Genomic DNA, 19235 nt, shown 5'->3' with positions numbered 1-19235 from the left:
GGACCTTTGGACAGTCTGGGTGATTTCAGACCACCACCTGTGTTTCACGCATCATGCTCGTCGACAGGAGAGGAGTCCTAGAGTACCGGTTGTCAATGCAGAAAGGTGCCTGCTGAAGCAGGGAAGTGACTCCGCCACTCCACACAAGATTCCTTTGGTTCTTCTGGTGCAGGGGAAGACAGGCAGTCTTCAGAGCGTGCACACCTTGGAAACTGTTGCAACTGCTGGCTGGAGCTGAAGTTGCAGGTCACAGTAGCCTTCCTGGGTACTTTGTTGCAGGTACAGCGGTTCCTGGAGCAGTCTGCGGTCAAACCGACGATCAGAAGCTGAAGCAGAGGATGCAGAGGAGTCCTGGAGGAGTCTTGCAAACCGAATCTGAAGAAACACCCAGAGAAAGACCCTAAATAGCCCTGAGAAGGGGATTGGCTACCTACCCAAGTATGACCTACATCTTGGAATCCGAGATGGCTAACGCCAGGGACACTCTGGAGGAGCTCTGAGCACCACTCCTGGGGTGGTGATGGACAGGGGAGTGGTCAATCACCTTTCCTTTGTCTAGTTTGGAGCCAGAGCAGGGACTGGGGGTCCCTGAACCGGTGTAGACTGGATTATGCAAGGAGGGCACCGTTTGTGCCCTTCAAAGCCTTTCCAGAGGCTCTGGGAGGCTACCCCTCCCATGCTGGTAACACCTATTTCCAATGGGAGAGGGTGTAGCACCCTTCTCCTAAAGGAATTGCATTGTTCTGCCTTCCTGGGATCGAGCTGCTCAATCCCCAGGAGGGCAGAAACCTGTCTGTGAGGTGGCAACAGATGGGGCTGCAGTGGAAACCTCAGAGAGCTAGTTTGGCAGTACTGGGGGTCCATGTTGGAGCCCCCAGTGTGCATGGGATTGACCCCCCAATACCAAATTTGAATTGGGGGTCAATTCTATGATCTTAGACTCTTCACATGGCCATATTCAGAGTTAACATTGTGAAGCTACATATATGTGTTTATATATATGTAGTGCACGCTTATAATGGTGCCCCCACACTCACAAAGTCTGGGGAATTGGCCCTGGACAACGTGGGGACACCTTTGCTAGTGCAAGGGTGCCCTCACACACAGTAACTTTGCACCTAGCTTTCAGTAAATGAAGGTTTGACATATAGGTGACTTATACGTTACCTAGTGCAGTGAAAAATGGCTGTGAAATAGTGTGTGCACTATTTCGCTCAGGCTGGAGTGGCAGTCCTGAAGAAAGGTTTGTAAGAGCTCCTTATTGGTGGCAAAAGAAATGCTGCAGCCCATAAGCATCTCCTGGAACCCCAATGCCCTGGGTACCTAGGTACCATATACTAGGGACTTATAAGGGGGGGCAGAGTGTCAATCAGAATTGGGATATGGAGTCAGTAAACTATAGTGACAAACTTGGTAAACAGAGCACAAGCACTGGAGTTCTGGTTAGCAGAACTCCAGTGACAAAGTCAATGATACTGACAACACATATAGGCCACAAACTATGAGCATTTGGGTCCTTGCTTGCAGGATCCCAGTGAGACAGGCAGAACACACTGACAAACAGGCTGAAATCGGGGGTAACATGCCAAGATAGATGGCACTATCCCACAATATATAAATCCCATGTAAAAACAATGTTATAGGTACAAGTGTGTGTTTAATACTAAAATCAATCTGGGCTTAGGAATAAAAAACGAGGCACAGCATATGTACAGAGTGCCAGCTAGCAATAAGGCACCATAAATATAATTTGGAACATACTGACGCAGAATCAACCATATTAAATGAATGTAGCGTTTTGCTAAATTTGCAGCAAACAGTGCTGTTAAAGGCAGATGGAGCATCAGAAATCACAGACTCTGTTGTAGTTTGATTCTCGCTCTAGGCAAGACTGCTGGTTTAGGGATGACAGCACTTTTGCCTGTAGGCGACTCAGCCAATCCTACAACAAGTTGCAACTGTCGGCCCAACCCTACCGGCTCATAAGCAGTACCTCACCAAAAACCCAAAACAGTAATAAGTGATTTGTAGCAGCCTTTACGCATGGACTCAAGAGTGCAAAATCTCAGGGAGGTTGTGGTTAAATGGAGATTACCCTTGTCTCACATGAGCAACATTTCTCAGTCATACACAGACAATAAAGGAGATGCAGTAAAGTTTCAATAGTTTTTATTTAACAAGATTGCAATCTACTTTAAAATGCATGGGCTGCAATGATTAGGATAATGAACACTGCAAGAAACAGAATGATAAAAAGGTGAGTCATGAATACAAAGACCCCCACCATCTTGCAATAACATGAGATGTGAAATAGATGTGAAATAGGCCCTAATCCTCTTGCATGATGGACCTAATATCTAAACTAAGGAGAGCTAAGTGTGTTAAACCTAATCTGCCAGTACCATGACCATGAGAAGAGCCTCTCAACCCTTGTTACCTTGGAATGAGGTCTCTAGATCAGACTCCGTGGGGACACGAAGACTGGGTCGGCATCAAGGCGATGTGTAGCATAGATAGCATCGGTCGACGGCATCTGGTAGGAATCCCTCTGATTATCTTGTCTGTGTGAGATGTATTTATACAGATCTTATAGGACCCCTGACGCAGGTATGTTCCCAAACAATAGGTAAGAAGGCATGCTTGGAGTGGCAATTATATAAACAATTCCTTGAAAAGGTACATTATGGCACTGTCATACGAAAGTGGGAAAGTACATGATGTGAATACATAGGTATCTCATTTATCTTTGACGCTGATAGTGACGCCTTTACAGAGTGGCACTGATAACGTGAAACTAAAACATCTTCCTAACTATGAGCATGGCAGCCATCTTGGAGGAAATAATTAAATAAATGTGCTATGCTAAAACAGAGCAAGCTAAGTACGTTAAAAGTCACTAGGTGATGGGGCACAGGCCTGCAAGCCAAAGGCTAAGCTAAACTTCTTATTCCCATTAAAACTAAACAGGAGCTTGTGCAGCCCTTGAGGAGAGACCAGATGACTGCACTACCTCATGTTGTGTAAACGTCTGAACAGAAATTGGAAAATAAGGCTGGAAAAATATTTTCTTTTTATTTTAACAGAATAAAAAGTCTAGCAAGCATTCTTGCCTTGCATTTCAATGAGCAAAGAAGCCTGAGAAGATTTATGGCCACAATAAATGAGATAAGCAATTCCCTGTGTGTGATGTTGTGAGCGCTGGCAGGGAGAGGACCTGGAGAGAGTGACTCAAGATGTGATGCGAGGCTAAGCAAGTTTCACATCATTGCTTCTAGGTTTAGCTACATTTTACCATAAAGGGCATTATGGGGTTTTCATGAGCTGTGAGCTAAATGACTGGGTGTTTCTTTCGCAAAATAAGCTTATTTTAGGAGCCAGAGGTAAACAAGGACAGCTCTGGAATAAAGCCAAAAGAAATGTCAGTGACATGGGAGGAGATGGGAGGAATGGAATTCTGCAATAAAACTCAGCCAGCTAACAGCTTAAACACCTACAATGAAAGGGGAGCACCAAAGATTAACAAAAATAGTCTGTCACAGCAACATATAAAGAAACCAAAGTGGAATAATACAGTAGTTAGTCACTGATCTGAAACAGAAAAAAGGAGGGAGAAAAAGGCAGAACAGACCTCCAGTGAGCAAAATGTTTTAAAGGCCACTGCAACCAACAAATGAATTCGCTTTAAGCCATAAGAAGTATGCTAAAAGTATGCACGAGGTTGAACGCCTACGCATGACCTTAAAATCAATACTAAGCAAGGTTCTTTGTTGTTGCCTTGGCGTCAACACTGTGTTGTTGAAAATGAGCCTTGTATCCAACATGGCACATATCTTCCGATCCTGACTGTAATGTGGCACAATTATTTCCATGGGCATATTACATAGATAAGTAATCCTAATGAAAACCTCCCTTGGCACAGTGATTAAGAGGAGTAGAATATGGACACATTTAATTCAATGGGCATTTTTTGTTGCATGGAGATTCCAATCGGTTGACTGTTGGTAGGCACAGTACAATTGTTGAGGACAATATGTGGCATCATAATTGTAATCAATGTTTTGTTTTGTAGTACTTCTATCAGGCATATTTTGCTGCACAGCAACTATGATGGCCATATAATCTGGTACAGTGATCCTGCTGGGCATATCACCTGGCATAACAATTCATTGGGACCTATTTTGTCCCACATTAATCTAGATGGGCACATTCTTTGGCACAGGCTGTCACTTTTTATGTAACATGGTAACTTCAGTTCACATTTTTCTCTAGTACAGTTATGCATATATTTTCTGTCAGTTATGGTGGGTATATTCAGTTTTGTTAATTTGGAGGTGCATATATTCTCTAGCAGCAAATTTGCAAATGGGCGTATTTTTTATCATGCATTTATTCTGATGCACATTGATACAGATTTGGGCAGAAAGGATTCCTGTGGTACCTGGACTTTAATGCAGGTAGTAAGCATCGGCACTCATGGTGGTTGGACGCATTTTAGTGGGTGCCCTTGCACGAGACTGAGTGAAAGTAAGGGTACAGGGAACATGAACACAGACGGTGACAGGTGGCATTGGGGATATTTCTACTAGTGGCAACAGGACGTTCACACTCAGGGATACCTGTGGTGAAAGGGGCACTTCCGAATATGGTACAGATAATACCTGGACACTGGTGACAATGGCAGTGGTGATCTTTGTGCGCACTAAAGGAATCTCAGATAGCCTCCGCAGTTCTGACTAATGTTATCAAAACCAGCTGCTTTACGCGGGCATCACGTCTGTTAACAATGCAGAATGTTTTTCAAAGCAAACGTATAACACATTTACACTGAACAGTGGCTTTATTCTGCCTGTCTTAGTCAGTCGCCATGTCAATTTTTATTTTGCAAGCCTTTGATCTCTTCCTCTAAGCTCTCTGCGTTAGCCTCACAAGGTACACGGCACATTCATAAAAAATCATAAATAAATCAATGACCTGCTCCTAGGGCCTGGTGCGGTGCTGTTTTATTTATTAAGTGTTTTTGAGGCTTTGTTTGTCCATTAATGTCCATTTAAATTTAAGATGAGTTATTCTTAAATGAAAAAGCGATACCGGTTTTTTTCTGTGCCGGTTTTTGAAGTAATTTCTCCTACACTTGATTTGAGAGTCTTCTCTGATTCCAGGGTGACATTTTGTCTATTTGCTTGATTCAGGCTTACTTGACCGCGAAACCACACACACGTGAACTGCAAATTCCAGAACCCACCATTCAGCTCTATCGGCATATGGCAGAAGAATTGCACCAGCAGATCTTCCCCGAGTGTGTAAGTCATGCATAGCTCTGTGTGTTCCCTACACTTGGCTTCAATGTGCTAGACCGTAGGTGCGGTGGTAGTACCTAATCAAAGAGCGTTAGCTTTCTTCACATGGCTAGTTAAGGTTACTATCAATTTAGTAAAGGGCTACAAAACAGACATCTTCCTACTTCAAATAATGTGCTTATTTTGCTGTTTTATATAGCACTGCTTTTTGGATTATGGGCTCTTTTTGAGGATAAAATTAGATTTTATTGTTTATGTGTGGTATTTGAGGCATACAAAGAAAATAATATTAAAAACTGAACTCGAGCGTTTCCTAACTCCTTAACACAGATACAGTGGTTTGTAAGTGACTGTGGAGGCTATTTAGAGTTCGGTGGGTGCTGGCCATCCGACAACTATCGGTGCAAGTGCATCGGTCCACCACATTTACAGTATATACATGGCATAAACCCTAAATAGAGTGGAAGTGATATCCACCAATTATAAGTGGATCTCCCACCTCCCAGCAAACTGCAAAGAGATCCCACATATGTGTAACCCAAGACTTCAGCCTAAAGGAGCATCATCTGTCTTGCAAACCTCAGTCTTAATTAACTGAATTAAATTGGATTTGTATTTGTAAAAGGGGTATGATCAATATTCCACCAGAATATTATTTTTTGGTGGATACTAAATTTCACCAAACATCTTATAAAGTATCAGAACATTTCTGAGCAATATTTTGCGGGACCAACTAGGTTGAGAATAGATTTCAAATCCATATTTTTATTTAGAGATGATTATGGCGTTTGGATTTCTTCTGCAATTACTGTCTCTGGGGAAATTATTGATTAATTCCCAATGCTTCCTGACAGTCTGTCTTATTCTAACTGATTTAACTCTCTTTGTGATTCAGTTTGAAATCTACCAGTAGCAAAATAGGTACATTTTTATGTCTTTGAGTAGTAAAAATAACTTTACTTCTAAGGCACTTTCTGCTGCATGCTATATATATATATTTTAAGAAAAATGTCTGTTAACCCTCCAAAGTTTCTCTGAAGTATTTCCAAAATAGGTTCAAGAATTCTGACTAGGAATCACTCCTGGTCCAAATTCAATTAAGTTATGGGCATTACCAAATCAGTAATTGTATTACACTTTTTTGAAATGGGTGCTATAATTATACCCTCCTCTAGAACTCCTTGCTCGTTCGTTGCATTCATCTTATCTTTTCTTAACTATAAATGCCATCTTTTTGGAAGGCAAGTTGTATTTTGCAGGACCTTAGTTTTTGCCACAATTCCTCAACGAGAGGGGATTTCCAATGAGAAAAGTTCGCAACATGTACTAGAGGAAATGGCTTCTGATTAGATTTGCACACATTGCCCTCTGTTTCAATGCAGAAACAAGGTACACCAGTTTCACAGAACAGGGTGTCACCTTGGGAATTGTATGTAACATCAACATTACCCGATAGGCACAATTATATGGCTACAGGGATGGACATTTCCAGCACGCGCCCGACATACCTCCCACATCCTTTACCTTCACAGCACTAGATGACATTGTTCTAATTGTTCTGCAGCTGCCAGTGATAAGGAGGTGACACTGAATCCTGAGTGTGTTTTGTTTCAATCTAAGAGAGCCACTCTCTCTCCAGGTTTATTTAAGATACAAATGACATCCTAGCTCTTGCCTGAAGTACAACTTTGAGAATAAACATATTTTTCTAAGAACAGAAACACTTTCGAGTCAAGTCTTCTGAGATGAGTAGCTATCAAAAATGTTTACGCTATCATCCTAACGTGCGCCATGATGGGCCGTATTGTAAATGCTGTGCAACCGTGGTGTTGATAGGTGGCGGAAGGGGCCTGCAAGAAAATTGGCACTTCGGGACCAATGCGACACTTTCTGTTAAATCTGGCCCAATATGTCTTGCAGTGACAAAGCATGAGCTGTTGGCAGGAGGGATCTAAACTCACAATGGCCCTCATCACAAGTTTGCCGGAATAGGGTATGGTACATATCACATGTGGCACATTGCATTATTGCAGGATGAGGTATTACCATGTGTAGTAAATACCTCCTATTCCAAGTTTTTAAAAGAAAAATGGGAATAACATGCAGAACTGGTTTTTATAGACCGAATTCCATATGTTTTACCTTTTTTTTCTAAGCCGTTTCCACTTATAGATTTAGGCAGGTTTTACCTGCCAGCATTTATCAGGTGTAAAATGCCAGCGTGTCATAATTATGACACAATTTGAAAATCTGATCCTGTGTGGTATCAGTATTTGCCCAGGCAGTTTCAATGCACACAAAAAAGGCAGCACTCACATTCAGAGTTATGAAACTGTTTCTGTTTAGGCCTTTCCAACAATAAGAAAACAATTTGGACATTAAGTTAGAATTTCTAGCCAATTATATTTTACTGCTCAAGCTCATGGTTTAGTAGGTTTGGCTAATGGCAGATTTAGGTATCACCAGCGCTCATGTCATAACAAAAAATGGAAAAAAGGGTATTCGGAGAGAAGTTATGGAATGTTGATTAACCTCTTTATCACATCTATATATGTGCTGTATCAATTTTAACTTTAATATTTCTGGTTTTATCATCATCCTACAGAAGCGGAGGATACAGGAGCTGGCCTACTACCCTCTGTGCAATCTCTGTGAGGCCCTGCAAGGGCCACAACACCTCATCAAGAAGCGTTCGGTTAAGCTGCTGGACTATGAACAGCTACAAGAAAAGAAAGCAGAGATGGGGAGTGTTAGTTATGAGGAGGAGGATACCATGAATACCTATCGGGCAATTCACTCCATGCTGATGTCTGAGCTCCCCAGAGTCAACGAGCTAGCGGTGCAGTGGCTGGGGAAGATCATCAGTGCATTTGTGGTCATTCAGAGGGACCTATCCAAGCACGTGCTTCAAGCATCTGAAGCAGCGCTGAGTCAGGTAAAGAGAGCCCGCTGTGCTGCTTTGGGCAGTTAAGTCAGTCCTTGGAGGGGGCCGGAGGAAGGACGAGGACATTGTCCAGGCCACAGAGAACATATCTCATAGGTCAGGTTAGCGAGGTGCAAATATCAGGTCCACTTGAATTTAATGATTCTAAAATTGATCATTGATTCAAGACTCAGGACAGATTGAATTGTCTCTTTGATCATATCGGTGGTGGCAGACTTTAGGTAAATAGCACCTGAGCTCAAGGTATTTGAAGTACAACCCACATAAATGTAACAACAGCTTAACAGAAAGTCCACCAAAGAATTCATTGGCCTTTCTCCAGTGCAATTCTTTTTCTTTTCCACCCTAAAGTCGACAGTGCTAGGATTGATAGTGAAAGTGTGCACTAAATGGAAAGAAGACGGTCAGAGGACAAACTTTATGGGCAGTCAGAAGGACTTGTGCAGAGAACAAGTTCTATGCTTGATAGTTAACATATTGTAGAGATAGATTTGGTTAGGATTCATGACCATCATAATGACAACCTATGCTGAGACACACCTTGACTTCGAAAAAAACGTTACCTTGATAATGACCACTACTTGACCATGCCATGACCTTGAGCTGGCTAATTTAATATTCTAGCGCCAGTCTTGGGATCCAAAGACAAGTGGAATCCATAGATTCTGGGTAATGAAAACGTCAACGTTTAAAAAAAATAATAAGTCAAGGTATGTCGATGTGAAGCATGTGGATGTGGTGCATGTTGTCCGGTTCAAAGCAAATAAATCAAACCATGACATTCCTTTATTGCAGTTCTTCCATCAAAACTTGTTCCTCATTCAAATGTGCTAATAAATAGTCTTTTTTGTTTTACTTCACAGTTGCCACACAGTCAAGTTCCCCAGAATTTGTTCTGGAAAATGGTCGAGGACTCTTTCCGCCGATTCGATCCTCAACTGAGCGAGCTCTGCAGAAACTTTGAGCTGGTTATGCCAGGCCCGTCAGTGCAGGTACACTTTAAACATGGAATGTATCGGAGTACTGCTCGAAATAAATCCAGTATAGATTTACTTTGTCATTAGAACGTTGCACAGTAGGAAAATCTGGTGCTCCTAATGGTGAACTTAAACATGGAGTGCTCCAACATGAATATGAGAGCATAATGAAAACATGCAGGGCTTGTCCATAGACATCAGTAAACTCTCTTGCAAAGCTAGAATTTGAGGCAAACGCCAAAAGACAGTGTGATACACAAGGCCGAATTGGGCCTATTGGGACATGTATACCAGGGGCCCACAAATACATATGATCCTTCTAGGTGAGCCAGACATCAGCACAAGGGGTGCTTGGAGCTTACTTCTGCTATATCCTACTGTATCTTAATATCATGTGGTCCTAATTGCTACCGGGTACAGATGAAGTCAAGTAAGCAGCTCTGCATCAATGAACCCTTACTATGCCCAACCAGAAAATAGATAGTTAATTTGTAGAGCTTTGGGGTATTTCCTCTAGAGGGAGGGTCTAGATGTCAAATAACTGGCATACAGTAATGCTAGAAGGGCATGCACTTTCAACAATGTGATTCCTCATACAGAGTGATATCTGTGGTTTCTGTGATTTGGATGTTATATAATGTGACAGTCTGACACATATTGGATCCCACTGTGTATATAGTTCTAATGTATTGTATTTGCATTTATATAGTGCTTCATACCACTGAGTAGACTCTGACGTTAGTAAATGGTAGCATGCTACACAGTGTGAATGTCCTTTGAGGTTAGAGTGCTGAAATTATAGCAAAGCCTCCATGGGAAGCAGTTTGGATGTCATGCTTGAGATACCAACGTACTGCTTTTACCTTGCCTTTGGTAACTGCTCAGGCGTGTAATGGGAGGAAGAGTTGTGGGAGATAGAGCCCATGCATTTTACATTTATTTAATTTTGATTCTGTCTACTTATGCCTGACTACATGGGTCTATATCCACTCGTAGATGGCAGGAGTTGTCCTTTATTTGCAATGAATGCATGTCTGTGCATGGTCTTTTTAATCACTGAGGCTTAGAGTGTGAGGACATCCACCATGGGCAGTTGTTGCGGATGATTTCTGGCAGCCTACAGCTTGGACATGGTATCAGTCTATGGTCTTCATTACATGTGACCTTTTAAGTCCAAGAGGCCAGCTACAGCAGTTGCCAGCTCTGTTGGAATTATGAGATCCTTGGTGCTTCTCCAAGTCTGTTTAGTTTTAAATGGAGAGTTTGGCTGCTGAAATCAGATAAATCTTTTTACTCTCAGCATGCGCTGGTTGGTTACACAGAGATTGTGAGGGTAATATTCCATTCTTCTCATCCCTTCCAGATGACAAATGTGGCTGTTGAGAAATCAAAAGTTAGGCCACCATGGTGGTGAGTTGGCCACTGATAGGCGGGCCACCAGATACATAACATTGGGGATTACTTAAAATGGTGTGAAGTCCATTGGGCCACCAGGTCAGCATAGACCATCGCCTCTGCCTTCTCAGCAGAATACAGCCCTCCATACTTAGAGGTCCTTGTCATGCTGGCAGGGATCTCTCTGTCTTCAGAGGAGTAGCCAATGTTGTAGCTCCCTTGAAGCCAGGAAAGTTTTGTTGAGCCAGCTGCATGTTTGGTATTCTTCCTTGACGAATCCTTTTTGTTTTCTTAAGAATAAACTTCTTCTTAAAAACAAAATATCAATGACCCAGACACTCCGGGAGTTTTCTACCTAAACTGTGGGGATCATTGAGTGATTTCCTTGATCTGGCTGAGAAATCTTGTGATGGTTGCCCCTCCATAAAAAAAGTTATGGGGTTTTTCAGTATGATCAGAGACCCGGAGGTGGAGCTATGTGGCAGGGCAACAGACGATTTACCGTGGGGTGGGAGCTCTGCCAAGTTATGGTGAGAAGACGCACTGACAATTTATGGCAAAGTGGGACCATCTACAATTTATGGCAGTGCTCTTGCTCTGCCAAACTGCGAATTATCCGATTGCTCCTCCTGTGCCTCAGAGACTCTCCATTTTCAGCCCAGGCCGAGGTTACCATTGAGCTCTTTGAATGTGCAGTAGGTCATTTTGCAATAAGAGGTTGAGATTTTAGAATTACAAGCGCTGTTTACTTGTTACTGGGAAAAATCTCTGAAAGTCTATTCTAGAGCTTCCTTTGTTTGGAATGAGCCAAGTTTTTTCTTCCTTTGTGATTTTCTGATGGGCTGGAAAGATGCTCAGCAATGAACTGGAAATAGAACACTCTCCGTGCTGCCCTGGTGCAACTTTGTGTAAACTACATACTCACAACAGTCTCTGCTTTTACTTTTACACTTGCCTCATTACCATAAATGCTACCTACAGTAGTGGATCGTTTGTACTTCTGTACATTTGTTTAGCTTTTCGAAGAAATAACTTGAGCCTCTTATAAATGTAAAGTGCATAAAATACTGTTGTGATAAAGATCACTGTTGAGGTGTTTTGTCTTTTCCTGTACATTTTAGCTGATACTATGTCCTGTACCCGGTTTTCAGCAATCATTAAGCCCCAAATCAGAGAAATTAGTTCTGTCCTTGGTGAAGAAGCATGGCCCCGACAAAATCTATCAAGTGACTGGGAACATCAGTGGCAGTAAGGAACTGGACCTGACTCTGCAACGAGGACACATTGTCGCGCTCCTGCAGGACATGGACACTAAGGGGAACAAACATCGCTGGTTGGTGGATGCCGGAGGTAGGATCCACAGCCACCATTCGCACCCATTCACAGCATAGCCCCTTGTCCAGATTCTAGCCACTGCCCGCTAGCTAAACTTACGTTTGACACCTTTCAAACCACCCAGGACATAACATTCTCTTTACATATGACCCCACATACATAACAGAGCTCACTCTTCAGACCCTTCCTCACCCTTAAGAAGCTTGCCTATCAACCAGAAACTAACCCACATGTTAAATTCTAGCTCGCCACTCTGAATTTAGCCTAAAGTTCAGAAGCTACCTAACCCTTCTGAACCTCACCCACCATACAGAACCTAGCCCACTGTTCAAATCTTTGCCCACCCTCTACATCTTGGACTTTCGTTCAGAACCTAACCCAGCTCATAACATAGCTAACAATTTCGAATACTATTCAGCTATACAGAACTTGGCCTGTCTTTCTGAACATAGAACATAGCTATGAGCCTAGTCCAACATTCAAAACCTGGCCCACCTTTCTAATTCTAGATCCAAATCAGAAACTAGCCTGCAGTTTAGAACCTCACCTACTGTTATAAACACAACATACACCTCAAAGCCCATCCCACTATGCAGAATATATCCCAACTTTTAAATTATTTTCCAGCCTTCAGAATGTAATGTTGTCTTCGGAATGTATCCTACCATTCAGAAAAAACAGTCCCAGGCTTCTTAACCTTCGTCTCCTGTCAGAACCTAGCTCTGTTCCCTAGTTAAGCACTGCCAGAGAGGGGATTTTACTCTCAGATTTGTATGAAGTGAATATCCATTTTACACAAACCAAGGGGGTTGTTTACTAATGTTCTGTGTGGGTACTCATGTGACTCAAAGCAACACAAAGCATTGCCCTTATTTACTCAACATGAAAAAGTCATATTGGCTCAGCGCAAAATTGCACAGCATTTTGCAACCATCAACACAACCGTTATTACAACATTGGAGTGTTGAGCACTCCATTGGAGACAGCGGAGTAGCTTTGGGCTTCAACTGGCTGGTAGAAGCCTGTAGCTCCAACCTTCCAATGCCTTTCACAGCTGTTGCTGTGAACAAAGGCCTTGCAGAGCCTAAAGGGATTTTAACCACCTCAGGCTCCGTGAGGCCTTTGTTTTACTAATTCAGACATTCTGCCCTTCAGAGTGGGTGGTTCTAATAGCCCTATAGCCTGCCATAGCTGGGTTACACCAGCCATTCAAGGCACACTCCCTTGTTGAAGGCCCTCGCCTTCAGCTCAGACCTTTAACTCTGGAGAGGGCCTTTAATGTCCTTTATAGCCCGCTAAATCTGGCTATCAGGCTATTTTAGAACATCGGAAGGTTAAGAGCTCCACTGAAGACCATGGAGTGGCTTCGGGCTTTTAATTGCTGGCATAAGCATTCCGCTCCAACATTCCAAGGTTTGTGTTTCTTATTCTCCCTTTTTAAATTAGTAAATTCTACCCTTAGTGGGTGGAATGTACTAATAGCCCTATAACCCTTCTGCCATGGGCTATACCTATTATTAATGGCCCTTGCCTACAGACCGTACATATAACTCGGTTCAGGGTTTTTAAGAATCAATACGGCCGTCATCAGAGGACTTTAAGGCTATATTAAAGCTAGGACCAAGCTGTCTTCTGATGCATCCACTGCAAAACTGCACAGCTAAGGATGATTTCAAGATCCTAGGCAGACAGTATCTCAAACTGAAGGCTTCTCACAGTGCACCTTGGGGGAAGTTACGCAGTAGCCATTTTGTCTTTGTTTGTGATGTATAATGAGGGTAATCAAAGGTTAGTTAGTAGTACTATCTGAGTAGTACCTTTCAATGTTGCATAAATGTCAGGCGCTGCATAGATCATTACTGCTGCCTGATTTATTTATACTCTTTGCAGTTCTTTCTTCTCATTAAAGGCAATTTAACCTAAGGTATGCAAAGAGGTATTGTAAGTTCTTTTGAAAACCCTACATTGTTGTGAAACTGCCACTTTAAGTACCTTTCACAGTTACTCAGAGATGCTGGCACATGTTTTATTTACATCCCACTTGCGCTGCATGGTGTGGGAGACAGAGCGGCTTCTGTTGTGCTGCATGAAAGAACAATGGATCATCGCTGGTCTCCTACGTCCCTTTATGTCAGTGGAATGTAAACAGCTCAGCAGGCTTCACTCTCTGGAAATCCATGGTAAAGTTATATATTTGGAATATTTTGACATTTTCAAAGCACAATATTTAAACTTTTATATATTTTTGGACGAAGGACTGGAAAGAGAACTTTGTTATAGAGGAAATCCCTGTTTGCTCTTTTCTGTCATAGTAATAAGCCCCCCTGATTTCCTTCTTAAATACACAGTTGGTCTTCTTGTTCCATTTAAGAGACAGGACATCCAGTATGTGGACAGCTCACCTCATTAAATACAGGCTAAATCATAGATATGCATAAACATTTTCTCGAGGGCCATAAAGTACGGTACAGGAAGAGTCTGAGGGCCACATTGGTACTAGTGGTGAGTGATGAGTAGAATGTGCTTGGTGGACTATGAGACACAAAACACAGTACTGAGGTTTTATTCCACACCAACCTCTTCTAAATTAGCCCCATAGGTGCTTGAAAAGAGGAGACATTGAATGTATTGGCTGTTACTAATATGTCATGAGAATGTCTCAGTTTCATTTTTAGGCAGGCACGTTTTAGGAAGTGCCTTCCTCTCCGGGGGGGAATAGCCAATTTCCAGTTCCAGTCTAGTTTTCTTATTATCCATATACTATAACCAATTTACCTAATTTTAAGTAATTAAAAGCTCTTCAAAAAAGGAAGCAGGGGAATGTACTAAAAAATAAGAGTATAAAATTTGGTCCGGTGGGGAAGCTGGTATGAAAACCCAAATCTTCTGGTTCAGTTGTTTTAGCCTTCCATACTACACCACACCCAGGGAGCGAGTGGTTTTTAAAAATGAGGCCCAGCGAATGCCCTCCATAAGTAAACGGAGACATATCCACATTTATTTAATACAGCCTTTGCTGACAACATATGGTTTTGAAGTGGTTATGCCAGAATTAGATGTAAGTCTTTCCACAGTCAAGTCTAAATCCTAAACACTGGCCTCTATTTAGCGTTGGAGATTGAGCAGAGGTGTCTGGTCCATCTCAGTAAATTATTGTTTTTTAACAGCACTCTTAAGTGATCTTTTTTTGACCTAACAGAAAATTGTGAGGCCTTTCCTGAGGGTCTTGAAGTAGTCGCCACTTAGTTGGCAGCATCCGTGTTGGATACAACTGTTTGATGTACCAAAACTGTTTAAATTCAATTTAGATAACGAAGGAACCATCACATAAGTAGAGTTTGTGCTGTTCGGGTACTAGATTCCCCTACAGTCCATACACATTTTTTAATACAGAGTGGTACTCCCCTAAGTAAAATCCATATTGGTTTACCACACTGGTTGTTATCTTGTTTAGTGGATCTGCAGCTCCATTGAAGCTTAGAAAGTGCCTCCTTGACTACAGGGTGTAGGCCTGCACTCCATCAAGCTGGGGCCTTGAAGAGCATGGGTTTGTCCTATGATGAAGCATGACACCTGGGAAGTGTGTGAGGACATCCAGTCAGCTTTTTTGAGTGTTTTAAAAAGCTATTAGACAGATGCTAAAAAGTTAGTAGATAGAGACTGTACAGCAGCCCTGAGTAGGGATTTCCAGGGACGCTTCCACAGTTGACTCGGTGGCCTTTTTGTGAAAAGAATTGTATTGGAGGCTGGCTCACCCTCAAGGTCCCACAACTCTAGATCCCTACCTCAAATAGACTGTTATGGCTTTATGTTATGGGAATCCCTAAAACGTGTGATAAATCTGAAAGTTACAGACCTTGAAACAAGCAGTCGTTCATTACATTCTTGGTTCTTCTTGCCCACTCTAAGAGGCGTAAGAGAGGCCACCGCTGGCGGAGGGGGGAGATATAGGCTTACCCATAATGGAGGGGCTCCCCTCATCCACTACTGATGTGAGTGTGGTGGGGCTCCTTCAGCGTATCTAGCAGGGGAGGCCCTCACATTTTGTTACGCCACTGCCCAGTCTGTTGCACCTTTGTCCCCTTCCCTACAGTTCTGTGAGAACATCGAAACAAGCTTTTATAGAAAATGCACTATCACCACCACTGTCCCAGGACAAATCTCCAGCACGCTTTTCAGTGAACCAGGATTAAGATCTAACAATATGTTAATAGATAAATGGGAGACTGTTGGCAGATAATGACAGCTGCCATTGATTTAATGAAATATCATAACACACTACTAAGCTGACAAGATGGCTCAGTGAGTTCAGTTGTCACTAATGACAAATGCAGTAATCAGATGGTAACTAATTTGAATACCAGAAAGCCAGAGTCAGCCTTTCATCCTTCTGATGGCAATAACTAGAGTACCATCAATTAGGATTTACTAAGCGTGGCTAATCACCTGGTAGGGTATCCATGCACTTGTAGGTCCAGGAGGCTTATTTGATATTAAAAGCTTATTTGAACAGCCAGGTTTTGAGGGCCATTCAGAATTCCAGAAGTGATGTGATGGTCCAGAGGTGTGTGGGGAGGCTGTCCCAGGTTTTGCTGTGACATGAGAGAAGCAGCGCCCTCCACTTCTGCTCGGAAGTTGCAGTGAGTATGGGCAAGTGAAAGGAAGGCAGAGCATAGTCTTCTCAATGGTTAGTGGAAGTTCTGGCAGTGGTTAATGTACGTGGGTCCTTGACTGTGTAGAGCCTTGTGTGCATGGGTCAGCAGCTTGAATTGGCATTTCTTCTGCACAGGGATCCAGTGGAATTGCCTGAGGTGGGGTGTGATGTGGTTTTGTCGGGGAAGGCCGAGGATGATCCTGGCTGCAGCGTTCTGTATGATCTGAAGTCTCTGTAAGAAATGCGCGGCAATTCCTACGTAGAGGGCCTTGCCATAGTCCATTAGGCTGGTGATGAGGGTCTGTGTCATGGTGCGTCTCGTGTGTAGAGATAGCCACTTGAAGATCTTACCTAGCATGCTCAAAGTGAGGAAACAGGCTGAGGAGACGGCGATGATCTGTATTTTCATGGTGAGCTTGTTGTCAAGGATAATTCTGAGGTTTCTGCCGTGTTCAGATGGAGTGGGTGTGGGTCCTAGGTCTGATGGTCACCAGGAGTCATTCCATGTGTTGCTGCTGTTGCCAACGATCAGTACTTCCGTCTTGTCTCAGCTGCAGGCAGTTGTTCTTCATCCAATCAGTGATGCTTGTCATGCATCTGTGGAAGCTGGTTCTGGTGGTGGAGGGGTGTTATCAGTGAGGGTAAGGATGAGTTGGGTGTCGATGGCCAAGGAAATTATGTTGAGACGCTGCGATCTGAGGATGTTGGCCAGCAGGGTTATATATGCGTTGAAGCCGTGGAGCTGAGGGGACACCGTAGGTGATCTCCTTGTGTTTGAAGATGAAAGGTGGGAGGTAGATCTTCTGGGTACTTCCCGTGAGTAAGGAGGTGATCCATCTGAGCGCATCCTCTTGGATGCCAATGTGGTGGAGTCTTTTGATCAGCATGTGGTTAGATATGGTGTTGAAGTCTGCTGAGAGGAGGATCAAGGCTGCTGTTTGTCCTCAGTTGAGGAGTGCTTGGATGTCGTCGGTGGCTGCGATCACTGCAGTTTCGGTGCTGTGATTGCTGTGTAAGCCGGACTGGGAGGCATTGAGTAGTTGGTTCTGCTCCAAGTATGTCATGAGTTGCTTGTTGATGATGTTTTCCAGTACCTTCGCAGGGAATGGGAGCAGGGAGATTGGCAGGTATTTTTTCGGTTTGCTCAGGTCGGCAGAGCGTTTTTTGAGTAGTGTCTAACTTTGGTGTGGTGAGTTTCTGGCCGATCCTCTGGTTTCCAAGTTTGTAGAGGTAGTGTTGGTATGGCTCTGTGGGAGCTCCAGAGTGGATGGATTTAATGGTGAAGGTGATGTCCTGCATGGAGAGGATGTTCTAAGTGGTCAGTATGTGGTTTGTGTCGATTTCGGTGGTGGCGTATCTGTCGAGGAAGTCCGTAGATGTGGGTTGGAGTTCAAAGTTTCTGTATATTGTTGCAATCTTGTTGTGGAAGAAATGAGCAAGGTAGTCACGTAGCTCCTGTGAGGGTATGTTGTTTTCGCTGGCAGCCGGGCTGGAGAATTCCTTAACGATTTTGAAAAGTTCCTTGGTGTTAAAGGTTCTAGTTTCAATACGTGTGGCAAGGGCTATCTTATTTGTTCCCATAAATTAGTTAAAAGTAACATATCTCATTTACAATGCTTAGGCACCGTATCAAGTGCTATATAAAAAAATAATATTGTTTCTACTTAGTCTAAAATCCTTTCTATGCTCTTACATTAGGATCACTATATATCTTTGTGGAATGTTCATATTTTCAACGCATCCGCTAGTGGATGAAATTAAATTCTTGGTCACAAAGTTGTATTGTTGCTATAGATAAACCACACTCCCCTTCTGTATGATCTGTCCACATCCCTCTGCCCTGGGACTGGGGTGCAGGCGATTGGTACTCCAGGGAAAATATCATTTTTCTATTGTTATCTGTCACGCAGGAAGCCGAGGCTATGTGCCATGTGCAAAACTTCAACCCTACCACCTGCCACAGAGTCAGCAACAAGCCAAGCCAACACTGTTGTTACCAGAAAGCGGCTTGGAGAAGAGGCGGCATTCCTACACCATCCAGGAGACACCCAGCCCTCAGGTCTACAGCGCCAGGCCCGTTTTCCAGGTAATGTTTGCGGTGGTGTGCACGGGGAATGGTGAGAAGAGATGATATTGTCCCTTGGTAAATCATCGCAATGCACTGCTCCTGCCCCTGAAGTCAGCCCATAAAGATACAATTGAATATCAACCAAAGTAGCAGGGTTAGTGCGTCTCAAAAGAAGAGGCCAAGTGAGACAGTATCATCCACCGTGTGCTAGTGAAATTATAGAACTGTGTGACGTGTTTTGTGTAATTCCATAACCTGAGGATAGGCTCAGAATGGTGTATTTTTCTTGGCGGCGTGAGGGTGTGGACTCCAGAAATGTCACAAATGATTCACTTACGTCGATGAGAAGTCAACGAGGCTGCACACTGTACACAATATCTTCTGGTTGTGTTTTTCGGTCAATGAATTCACAAAGAGGGCGCCTCGAAGAAACAAGCCTCGGGTGGCATGGCGTATTTAAATACGGTCTGATGTGATTGCCTGAGACATTTTAACAATGTTTGCCCATGTTCTTGCTTGTTGGGTATGAGTGTAACGTTTTACTTAAAAAGCCATTGAAATATCC

At 43.1% G+C, this 19235-nt stretch overlaps 1 protein-coding gene across 3 annotated transcripts in view; it reads left to right on the top strand.

The window, feature by feature from the left end:
• ARHGEF37 (Rho guanine nucleotide exchange factor 37) overlaps nucleotides 1-19235 on the top strand; it is a 280710-nt gene that overhangs the window by 254119 nt on the left and 7356 nt on the right. For 2 of the 3 annotated variants that reach the window (XM_069244612.1, XM_069244611.1), the window contains exons 8-12: nucleotides 5190-5300; nucleotides 7903-8232; nucleotides 9105-9233; nucleotides 11735-11963; nucleotides 18513-18688. In XM_069244612.1, coding sequence (XP_069100713.1) covers nucleotides 5190-5300; nucleotides 7903-8232; nucleotides 9105-9233; nucleotides 11735-11963; nucleotides 18513-18688 — 975 coding nt within the window. The remainder of the gene's footprint in view (nucleotides 1-5189; nucleotides 5301-7902; nucleotides 8233-9104; nucleotides 9234-11734; nucleotides 11964-18512; nucleotides 18689-19235) is intronic. The other variant, XM_069244613.1, reaches the window with a different exon arrangement.

This window comes from Pleurodeles waltl, chromosome 7 (genome assembly GCF_031143425.1).
Source record: "Pleurodeles waltl isolate 20211129_DDA chromosome 7, aPleWal1.hap1.20221129, whole genome shotgun sequence".
In the NCBI taxonomy this organism is placed as follows: domain Eukaryota; kingdom Metazoa; phylum Chordata; class Amphibia; order Caudata; family Salamandridae; genus Pleurodeles; species Pleurodeles waltl.
This window is presented reverse-complemented; position numbering and strand designations above follow the sequence as displayed.